General features: G+C 44.4%; 1 protein-coding gene across 1 annotated transcript in view; it reads right to left on the reverse strand.

Annotated features, from left to right (window-relative positions):
• LOC119222380 (collagen alpha-1(XXV) chain) overlaps nucleotides 1-11,076 on the reverse strand; it is a 117,046-nt gene extending 105,970 nt beyond the window's left edge. Inside the window, exons 1-2 of the mRNA XM_037478989.2 lie at nucleotides 10,398-11,076; nucleotides 10,190-10,259 (exon numbers count right to left, since the gene is read on the reverse strand). Coding sequence (XP_037334886.1) covers nucleotides 10,190-10,259; nucleotides 10,398-10,694 — 367 coding nt within the window. The 5' untranslated portion in view covers nucleotides 10,695-11,076. The remainder of the gene's footprint in view (nucleotides 1-10,189; nucleotides 10,260-10,397) is intronic.
• Between the last annotated feature and the right edge of the window lie 981 nt (nucleotides 11,077-12,057).

Genomic DNA, 12,057 nt, shown 5'->3' on the forward strand with positions numbered 1-12,057 from the left:
GCGGTAATTGGTTTTGAAGGTCAAGGGCATGGTGATTCTGCACATCTTTTGCTGTTCAGCACAGAGAACAGTATGAGTTATGCAGAGTCAAGAATCACCTACAACCTTTTCTTTAAACAGAAACGGACAATTGGCGTTAAACCTTGACAACAAACACCTCAAGTCGTGATTACCCAGTGGTGTGGTGTCTTCGCTCAGTCAATATTCCCACCAACTCTGGTCAATCTGCTGCTACTGCTGCCTCAGACTATGCATTAGTCCGTGCACGACCAGTGAAATCACTTGGGGGGGCCATACTTATGAGACAATAAACATTTACAGTGCATTCAAAGTTAAGGAGCCGGGATGGCTGCAATTAAGCAAAATTTAGCAGCGCATACTACTTAGCATAGAACAACCAAATATCCTTGGATACTACTACTATAGATTTCAACACCTCCAGTCAGTTATGCGCTTGGAATCTCTGGCATGTGTTGAATTGATCCGGCGCATGCTCCACCTGAAGCGCCCTGCAGCTGACACAGCAGGTGGTAAGTGCACTGCTCTGCAGGAAATAAATGGCCCTTCCGGCTCAAGCCGGCATACCGACACTGACGATCATGTTGAGACGTTAACCTTGTAACTCAGTGGCAACTACACCACTTAAAAGATAGTAGCACAGCTCATTTGAGGTAGCTCCTTAACCTGGAGCCAGACAAAGCCTTGCAGGATGTCATGTTGATTGGTACGGAGACAAACGGGAGAGTCAACGGAGGACAACCAATTTCAACGTATATATTTCAGCGCACCATTGTATTATATTCGTTGGCAGATGATTCCACCTAAAAAGATCACATTTCTTTCCATGATTAATGGATCCCCTAATCTGAAACGAAAGTACGTTGTCAGCAACTATATGCTCGATGGTAAATGTAAGCTACAACAAAACAGACGTGGTCCAAATGTTCGAAACTCTTCTGAAACTGTCACTCGAGAAGATGGATTATCACACAAAAAGCACATAGTTGAGATGAACGCATATAAAAAGAAAATGCGTTTTCACAGGAACATATGGGTCACGGCCTGAGAAATCAATATAAATGAATGCCTTCATCTAAGTACTAGAATGTAGAACCCTTTAATTGAAACTTTGCTGACTCCCTGTTTTTTCATTATTTGGATGACAAATTCCGCAGAACTTATCATTATACTGTTATGTTTGCAAAGAAAATGTATAACATATGCATGAGGAGTTCTGATTTACAATCCCGTAACATTTCCTCTCAGTTTGCCCGAGTCATTAAAATCTAATACACAGCAGTGCATGAATTCCCAAAAACAAGTCATCGACCTCAGAGTGAGCAGCATGAATCCAGATGAATGGCATCATCAACTGAAATAATCCATCTTTAGCGGTGGGCTCTGAAACAAGGGAAAACAGGCTTAACTTTAAATTGGTAGAAGTATTTCAATTCTTCTGACCACTTGTCTGAGTTTATACTGACTACACGCGCTCATTTGAATCAAGCATAGAGGGATTTTGCAGGTTTACTGGGCCTTTTTTGTGGCTACACCTGCCAGGCTTTCGGTTAAAAAAAGAAAAGAAAAAAAAAAAGGTACAATGACAACGGTGGCAGTTTTATTATATGGTAATATTTAGACTAATGTTCTTTGATTTACCACATGTAACAGCTGTTCTCTCATCTACCATTACTTCCAAATCCCAAGGAGCAATATTCTTAGCTGGCGTCATCATTTCTGGGGGTTACATTAGAAAGAAATACATCAAAAAAAACCTTTCAAGTCAAGGCGAAACATACTGTACAAAAACACAGATCCAAGCTGTGTATGTTTTTTTCAGTGTGTGTGTGTGTGTGTGTATGTGTGTGCGCATGACTTGAATGTAGCAATTACATGTATATTTAAGGCCCTTTTTCAATTTCAAATGATCAAAATAATGAAAAGATATAAAACGATTTGGGTCATAATAAAAAGGCAGTCATTTCAAATTGAGACCGTTTTATGACCAGCTATACTGCAAGTTCCTGTTAAATATATAATCTCACGGCATGGAAAAATGTTTAATCTATTCCTCTCTTATCGGAGAAAATAAGGCCTAACCCCCCACACCGCTTAAAATATGCAATATCACAAAGAAACGAGCCGCGCTCAGTCCAGTTCCTAAACTATGATTTCACAATCATTGTTTAGGTAAATTATTTCATGTGCAAGCCTCTCACACAACTCTAAACACACTTATAGTATATGTTCAATATATTCATATAGTATATATACTATATTCATATAGCTCACAATCCAAACCGGTCCACAATAGAACAAGCGAATGACGTTCGAAATTCAAGCACAGTTGACGTCGGTCTTATGCCACAGGGTCCCCGACGAAAGATGGAAATAAGACAACCTGTTTCCAGGCAGCCAGGCGGGGAATCAGCTCCATTCATCAAGCTGTCGAAAATTACAATTTAACTAGCCGTCTAGCCTGCCTCGGCCGTATCAAATGACGGCTCAATTAAATTAAAGTGCATAGGGTTGTCTGCCTCAGCGCTTGGTTTTCTGGGCCTTAGCTGGGGCTTACACAGCTGGTTCTACCCTCTTCTTCATCAGATACAAGGGGAGGGGCCTCCCAAAGCGAGACTGTCTGTGCTACAACCAGACCATGAGGCAACTCTCTGCATATCAATTCATCTTCACGCACATGCATGTACGTTCCCAGGTATGCCAGGCAGCCTTCCACTTCCCCGGGCACTGTATCGTTTGTTTAAACAAAATGGTCTAATTGCTTGTTCTCGATTAATTGCATGCCAAGGGGGGGAAAAATCAAAATATGTATTCATTAATTCTGGAGGAAAATACCCAAAAGAAAAAAATAAATAAATAAGGCTTGATTAGTAAACCACATCACACTGTTAACATCACAGCTTGTTGAGAAAATTGAACATGACGCACTACAATCCATTTATTTGTGGGTTCGCTCCCTTAAATTCAGAAAATTCAATTCATCAAACCACCATATGAAAAAGAAACTTTTCCACTTGTAATAGAACACGTTTCAAAAGCGCAGCAACGAAAGACAGTCACGCAGCGCTGCACGTGAGTGGCTTCCACTCACGCATTTTGCGATCCAGTTGCGGGTGTGCGACAGCGCGTTTGTGGGTGCACATACGCACAGATCTAAAGCGTGGCTCGTATTTCAGGTCACATTAAGCTACGAGAAAGGGAGAGAGGGCTGAAAAAAGTCTCTCTCAACCACGGACAAACACTGTTTTTGGTCCCTTCCATTTGGCAGGAGGCTGAGGTCCATCAGGACCAAGACCTCACGGTTTCTTCCCGTCGGGGTCTAGTGTGACTGACTCAAAACACATTGGACACTTTCAATAGTGTACTTTATCATTTTATATCCCTTTTATATTCTAATGTTAATTCAATTGTACATTATTCCCCTTTCTTCAACGTATGCACCAATCACCGTGTCAATGTCCAACATACCAGATGTTTTCTGATTCTGAAACAGCACAAGTCACGGTGGTGAGAAGTCGGGCACTGAACAAGCCCACAACGCCTCAAGCAAGACTTGTATCTTAAACCCGAAGACTGGAGGGGACGGGGAGGGGGAGCGAGAGGGTCCCTTTCACTGACAAACACCATGGACACCAACAGCAACCATTTGGAACGTCTGGGTCTCTTTGACTCCAACATGTTGGTGGCGTCCCCAAGGGAGTCTGGGAGCATGCATCATGTGGCCGGCCGCTGAGCAGGCCGTGCTTGACTCCATCACTTTTTTCCACTTTGAGAAATGCCCGCTTGTCTTTGGGTAGCTTGAGGGATTGCCGTGCTTGTTTTTGCTGAGATTAAACGGTTTGAAAATTGAAAAAGAGGGCACAGCGAAATGTTAGCGTCAATGCACGTTTGGCAACCAGCACGAATAAATCCTCCGAGAGGACGAGTGCCAGTGCTGCGTCAGGGTGTAGACTGATATATATTGCTTCAGACCATGGACATTAAACAGAAGTCAATAATCGAGTGGGACGAAATGTGTGCCAAAGAGTCCCCCGGCGCTCGATGATTTGACAGTGGGACAGTCCTAAACCCCGTGTGACACTGGGATTAGGCCTGTGAGCCCTTTAAGAACCCTTTCCGGAAGTCTACATTTCTGCAGACTTTGCCCAAAGGAATTTCCCACAATTCATAGCAAAGTGACGCTGGCGTGAGCGTAGAGTCGTAAAAAAAAAAGGTCGGCACAGGCCTGGCATTACATTAGTTTAGAAACATGAACTGGATTAAAGATGGAACATAAAAGGAATGCAAGCAAACAGATTCATAATATAATTTAGATATAGCTGTTCTCACAAAAGCCTTAACTAGATTATTTTAAATTTTCTTTAAGGAGCCCTTAAATCACAGAGTATAAGAATATAAAATAGATATGCATGGATATTTTAAGTGCTTTGTGATTGAACTTCAAAGAAATGAAAAACTTAGTTTTCTTTATACAGACCAATCAAAAGAACGGTCCAGTTATCACATATAGTGGGATGTCATCATCTGTAGAAGGAAGCAATTTCTCATTTTCACTTCAGAGTATTGATTGTGGGCATTGTGAAAACATATGTTTCAGTAACATAAAATAAATTCAAATTGGATGCATCGTGAAGATTTGCTTTAAAGTTAGTAATATTCTGTTGGGGTTGTAAGTTAAATTCAAATTCTTTGGAAGGACTCTAAAAACATGAAATATAAGTTTCCATTCCACTCTCCAATAAAATGAAAAATAATTTCCCTGCAATGCCTCGCGGGTTTAGACCTAAATGAAAAATTCCTTGACGTAAAGGTGAGCTGTTCTTGAACTTAATAATTTGTCATAAAATGAAGCCAATGCTTCACTCTGACCGATTTGAATTAAAGTTAATGACGCATACACACACAAATTTAAAATATACAGACACCGCAAATCCCATCCATGCATTGTTTTCACGGTAAGACCCTATTAACCATAGTTTGCATGTCAGGCGCATGTTGGCATAATTACAGCTTCCTGACATGGCATGTCCCAACGCTTTTTTTTTGCTTTCTTTTTACACACACCAGTCAGTTGTTTTTTTTGTAGTGCCTGTTTCTATTAGGCTGATGGAGTGCAGAGCAGCAGCATCTGTGCCCCTAGCCCCCATCCTCCATGTCTGCTAGGGCTGAGTGGCCTGGGGCACAAAGCCACAGGCAGTGGGGCAGGGGGAGGGGGGGGGGGGAGGGTTGGGAGAGCATGTGGGCCGCGCCTCAGGGGTTCCTTGTTCTCTTTGCCTGTGTTGAACCCTAAAATGTCCCTTGCAGGGGTGAATGCTGCCATCGTGGTGCTTCACTGCTGATTTGAAATGGATGACAGACCCTGGTTTTGTAAATGAACATTGACTGTAGATTGACAGCAGGCCAAAAGTGCTTTACAAATATATGTATATTTATTTCTGAATTATTATAACAGGTTATGTTTGAAAGACTTTTTTTTTTTTCATGTTCACCAGCTGGCACCTGCAGGTCAGTGGCGTACTGTGAAACCACAGGCAGCTGTGTGCACCCCTTTACCCACACAAGATCAAGGGAAGCGGGACCCACCGGATAAACAGCGCCACGGTGCTGCTAGAGGTCCACGACTCCACAAGGAACCCTTCTGACGAGACGTTCACTGGCCACGGGCAGTCAATCAGTATCGAACACAAGACCAGCTGTTACGCAAGGGTGTCTCATCGGAAGAAGTCCCCCTTGTCTCTTTGAATATTGGGGGGAGGGGGGGGGGGAGGGGGTGAACTGAAGCCTTCACAAAGGAGACTTCAGTACAACTTTTGAGTCCAGTGTCAGAGGACACCCAGCAGACGAGGCGGAGAGGTTGTGAGCCCTCTTTTGTGTCGGATTTTGCCACCCAGCGCTGACAGAGAAGCACCGGATCCTGAGAAAGAAGAGCATCAAGGGCAACTGACACCAGTGCTTCCCCCCACCCCCCCCTTTGCACTGCAGGTTACAGGGTGCTGGAAGGGAGGGTGATATTGTATTGCCCTCAACAAAATGAACCTCAAAAAGAAAAAGTGCGCACACTCAAACACCCATTGACAGAAAAACCTAAAACCACACCAGAGCCCTTTTTGCTCCACCTGTGGCAGTTTGAGGTGTCACCGTCCAACTGCTTTGCGGATGCTAAATCTGCAATCAACCCGAAGGGGAAAAAACATTCATTCCCTGACGAACGCAGCCTATTTTTGGAGCAAATGCATGTCAAATAAAAACAGGAGACAATTATTTTATTCATTTGCGGGGTGCGCCGTTAGGTTGTGGTGATGGAAACCCATTCATTTAATTCCAAGTCCATAACCGTAGACGAAGCCAAGACAGGATCTCCAAGCTTCCTACGTTACATTATTCCACACAAATGCCGATGGGGAGGATCACCGCCAGGAAACATCCAAGGACACATGTGAGGAACCACTGGGCACGAGCATTTCATTCTGCTCTCCCTCCCTCCCTCCCTCCCCGGCCCGAGGTTCGCAAACTCCCAGCAGAGTGCTGTTGTCCGTCCGTCCATCCCAGTTCATAGAAAAACCCTGTCCACTCATAGCATCCCCTCAGGTTAATGCACTGTAAAAAGGAGAAGAAGAAAAAAAAAGTGTGCCACCCTTTCAAAACCCACAATCAAACTCATTACCAGTGCTTTCAACTGGCAGGCCTCATCATCTTCCATTAAAACGTGCTGTGTCAAAAAAGTATAAAGGGACCATCTGTGCTATTTGCGGCGCCGTGCCCTTTACAATAATCCTGCTTTGAGGATTGCATATTCGAGAAAACGCAGCGCATCTGATGATTCAATAGTGATAAATCCCATTATGCTAATATATCGGGACGGGTTCAAAAGCAAGAGCTGAATGACTCATTTTTCACCGGCTGGAGAACATTACAGCTCCTGATTTACATGTATATACCATTTTAAGCAATACAACCGCAATCAAAATCCTAATTGCCCGTTCGCCGATGCCTCCCGGGCACCGCTTCCCAGGCCGCAGCGTTCGCCTCTCTCCGGCCTCACGGAGGCAGCTCAACCAGAGTCACGTAAGCAGAAGCAGCTGGCCTGCAGTAGCTACCTGGATGTCTGCTTAGCTTTACCTAGCACTCAGTAATTACATGGCCATTAGGGCACCTCCCAGCACCGAACCACACAGAGGGAGAAATTCAAAAGCTGTCAGTGATTAATTACCAGTTGCCCATTGAGTTGAGGCTATCTTGGAGAGAAGGTGGGGGGGGGATTGGCACAACTGTAACTGTATCAGGCCTCTGGGACTGCACACCGTGTCCGGCGGAAAGGGGGAGTGGATTCCAGCGTTGGCACGGCGAGTTGAAAAGAAGTGATGAAGGTGGAGAATTGCGAGGGCTGATTTGCCAGCTGAATTGAATCTAATCTGAAGTTGACAAACATCGCTGCACTTGCTTCTGTTTTTATTGTGAAACCTCTGTGGTGAAGGCAGTGGCGTCCTGCACATTGCATGTTTTCTTAAGAGCACTTTGGCCGGGTTTTTAAAGTGAGAAATTCTGGGAAATGTGGTAGAAAAAGTGGGATCTAGGAGAGGAGAGTTTGAGACGTATAACCAGGAAAGAGCACCAGTGCTTGCTGACTGTACAGCGCGTCGCCGTCCCATTCGCCAGAACCAGTCACTGCTATGGCGCTCAAGTCACTCACAGGCCAACAACCCGAGCGCCAAATGGCAGCAGTGCCTGGCACTGTTAGAATGACAAATGGCCACAGAAATTAAGCTTCGCCATCATCAATCAAAAATAAATACAGTATGCTTTAAATTCAGGGGCTCTCTTTGATTAAGATGGTGCAAACTTCTTAAGATTCAGAAGCAACCTATAAAACATCCTGAAGTTATATGGACTATTGCTCTGTCTTTGCAAACCCCTCCATCTTCCTTGACAGCAATAAAATTAAGGCTGTGAAAAGAACATTACAGTCCTCCTGAGGAAAAAAAAAAAGCCCCATCTGAGCCACGGGCTGTCTCATAGATAGAAGGGAGGATAACTATTGAGTGATTCCATTCAGCATTCAAATAAAAGACTTGGGGCTAAAAGGGGCTTACTCCGAAGCATTAACAAAGTAAACTGCATGTGTAATACACTGAACATTGAATATTAAAAGACAGACTTTTATGCGCTTGATGTACCGTTACGTGACCAGAAATATAAATAATTTAAAAACTGGACATGAAAAAAAAATGTAAATCACATCCGAAAGTGCCCCAGCTCCCAAGACTCAACTCCGTGCCGCCTTGGCTCTTTTGGGGGGGGCGCCACGCTTCATTCGACGTGTAATGTGTTCATTGTTATGTTTCCGCCATGTACAGTTATGTGATGGGAGAGAAAATAAATAGCAGACATACATAATGGATCGAGAACAGAGAGCAGCATGATTGGGAGAGCCTCGTTATGGTCGATACTTCCAGTACGTGTCTCATCAACAGGGGCGTTTCCACTCAGTCGCTATTGATAAACCACTAACCAAGAGTAAAAAATTTGGATTGCAGATTTGCAGATTGATACTTTCACCAGCCTTGTTTCTTCTTTCACCAATCTCTGATTTGGATAGATGTTATGATCCTTTTAAAAAGGCATTACTGCATGAATCTGTTGGACAATCTGGTTGTCCCGTCCCCCCTACAGAGAGGTCACAGGTGAAGATCAACGACAGAGCAATCCCTGGATTCAGTACAGATTCAGCATCCTGCCCCAAGGACACTTCAATCCTTCAATCCACAGATTCTTTCCAACACCTGGATTGTCCATCCAAAGGTTCATGGACAATCTCACAACCACGACCTCTCCGGAGGGGTCATGTACAGTGTGATCACACTCTGCATTACATTCCCAGCTGGAGCTTACTGAAGCTGTGATATGGCCAGATCCCTCCGCATTGGAGTTGGACAAGTTGTAAAAAAAACACTGCACTGATTTTTCATTCACAAAAAGGTAATGTGATACGTTATATTCGGATTTGATCCAGATTAAGAGGGGCTGGGGATCCTGTTTGGCAAACCTTTGGTATTCTTATTCTGATGCTTGTCAGTGACCTTGGAGATATTTTTGAGGAATATAAAAACTAAAATACTATGAGCAAACGCTGCAAGTATACATACACCTGGCGGAATTCTAATGAAATGACCACCCTTACATTCCTAAAAGTAAACCATAGATCTCTAAGACGTCAGCTTTTAATTAGTTAAAAGATTTCCCTTTTGAGTCCTGCATTTTTCATCTAATGGGTTTAAAATGGTGTATTTAGTATGCTAGTTAAAAATCAATCCATTAAGGGACACTTTGTTAGGTAATTCAGGTTATGCAAGAAATGTTGGATTTTCATGGATTTTATTTAACCAAGACCATATTAGTTATTTGACCAGCAACAGAACAATTATTTGTTATTGAAGACTAATATAACTTTATGGATTTATTGACATTTCTACCTGCCCTTTACTTTAGACCTGCATTCTACTCTATGGCGATTGCAGAAAACACCTGCAGGGTTATTTTATGTATAACATGTATTTTCCTCATTCTCTTCATGTATTAAGGGGCAGCAACAAGACGTCTCTCGGTGACGCACAGCATAAATCCAATGGTTTGATTTAAAGTTCAGGAAAGAAAGTGGGACGTCACAGCACAAATTGTGCAGCCTCTCCTCCAACATCCTTGAGAGACCCTGAAGAATAAAGTTGACTCCCTAAAATGAACCAGAACGCGAACTCCGACTGGAGAAAGTAACGTTTCCATCTACTGGCGGCTCAAGTGAACTTCAACAGCTTTTTTTCTCTTTTAATTTTTTATTTTTTTCTTCCGAGAGGACCAGTGAGCAGACAACACCACAAGTCAAACAACCTCTCAGCACTTCTATGTATAGACTGCCTGTTAAATGCATGTCTCTCTGCTAAGTGTAAGGGTCCGTCAGCTGTCTGCGGTCTTCACGCCGGACCCCCACGAACTATCAACACGCTGCGTGAATTAAACTAAGGACTTGTTCGGAAAGCTCCCGGGCCAGAACCCCTCAACTCTGGACCGAGTCCGAAACATGCTTCAAATCCAGCACAGCAGCAAAAAAAAAAAACACATGCCCAGGATAGGTTTGGAGGTGTGTGTGTGGGGGGGGGGGGGGGTGTAAGTTGTTTACCTGGAGGGCAGTTGCATTCGGGGGATGTTTGTCGCGCAGTCCGAATCTTGACAAAATTCTCATAGGAGCGCTGAAAATGTCGAAAGAACACCATGTTTCATTCATTTGACCACGACGCTTTGAATGACATGAAACCAGCTGAGGTCTCTGAAACGTTGGCACAAGCAAAAACGCACAAGCAATCAACAAGCGCAAGACCCAACGTTACCTGAGAGATCAGCTCATCCACTCTGCGGTCGATCAATGAATTCAAATCATCCACGGAGTAGCCAGGAGCGCGGATAAGGGTTCGCCCGTCATTCCCGCTCTGCAAGTCCACGACCCGGTGCTTAACGTCAGCTGCGTCAATGCTCAGGAGAATGCAAAAGGCGATGGACGCCACGGAGCATAAAGACGAGATTATGTTCAGCGCCGTCGTGCGGCAACGTTGTCGCTTCTGAGGCGCCACTTCTTTCTCCATCTTCTCCGCGCACTTGGATGCTCCTCTTGCCTCCGCGATCTCCATCGAAGTACGAACTCACGCGCGCTTGTTGGGCATTTGGCGCGGAGTCACGAATGTTTTGGTACAGCGTTTTTCTTGCGCGTGTGAAAGTGTGCCCTCCTGCCTGCCGGCCTGCTTGCGACGCGACGCGGCGTTCACGCAGAGTGACTCCGTGGGGTGGGGAGGGTGGAGGCAGCGGCGGATGGATGAGCGCAGTGGAGCAGCACTGAAGTCGAGACAAGTCCACCTGCACCGACGGTTCCTGCAAACTTGTTGCGCCGAGCTGGCTCGCTGCACAGTAGTCCGCAGCACAGGAAATTGCTACAATGCACGATCAAGTAGAAGGAGAGACGAGGGCAGTGCGCATGCAGTGGAGACGGCGTTGCCACTCAAGAGCTTTTCCACCGCGGTGCAGCCATGCCCCCTCCCCTCCCCTCGTTACGGCAACAACCCGCCTCCGAGGTGTGCTGACTGATTAGCATAATTTATTGACCCGCTCATTCGGGGTTCTCGTACACTGTAGTTATTCAACGGAAGGCTGCGTAAAAACGCAATTACTTTTTTGTAGATTTGGTTTGGTGGGGGCAGAAAATACTTAAACACAATAAGTCAGTCATGGAATTATGATGTTTAAGGGTTTAAGGGTTCATTTAATGGTTAAATTATGTGCATGCAATGTATGGCAACGTTGTTTTCATCGTCTTTGGCCATGGCGCTGCGTAAAAACGCACAAAAAGCTCTCTTCCTTCGGGTATTCGGGTGGAAAGGCGCGCACCGAAGGGTGCAAATAGCACATCTTAAATATTGCGTGTGTTCAATAGACACCACGCAGACAAAAGAGAGCCACGGATCCCGCAGCGGGCAAACGGGACGGTGGCGTTAAGCGACCCCGGAGTCTGTAGACTTTCTATTCTGGATGATGCCGTGAATTCTGATCAGATGTCAGTTAATATCCATCCAGACTGAAGCATTACTGTGGAATGCTGCTAAAAATCCACCTCAGATGGTCTGCCGGGCTCCAATCTCACAAACTGACATAAGTGAGGAATTGGTGGAAATATTTCTGCAGTTTACATCCACTATGCTCCATATTCATAACACTTATGAATGGCACAATGATAACAATCTAATATATATTTACTCAGTTTACAGAAGCCTCAATAGAAAAATAGTTCCCCCTGTCCATGAGGTAGAAGGCCGACAATTTAATTCAACGTGCCCAGCTAGTTTGAGCTATATTTAACAGCAATATCTGCATCTATCCCCACACAGAGTGCTGCCTTGAGTTGTAATCAATATACAGTCCAAAATATAAAACAAGGATTTCATTGTCCAGAAACTTGTTTATTTGGGAGTTTTTCCTTCACAATGATGGATACGAGTTTTC

The sequence above is a fragment of the Pungitius pungitius genome, chromosome 1, assembly GCF_949316345.1.
Source record: "Pungitius pungitius chromosome 1, fPunPun2.1, whole genome shotgun sequence".
In the NCBI taxonomy this organism is placed as follows: domain Eukaryota; kingdom Metazoa; phylum Chordata; class Actinopteri; order Perciformes; family Gasterosteidae; genus Pungitius; species Pungitius pungitius.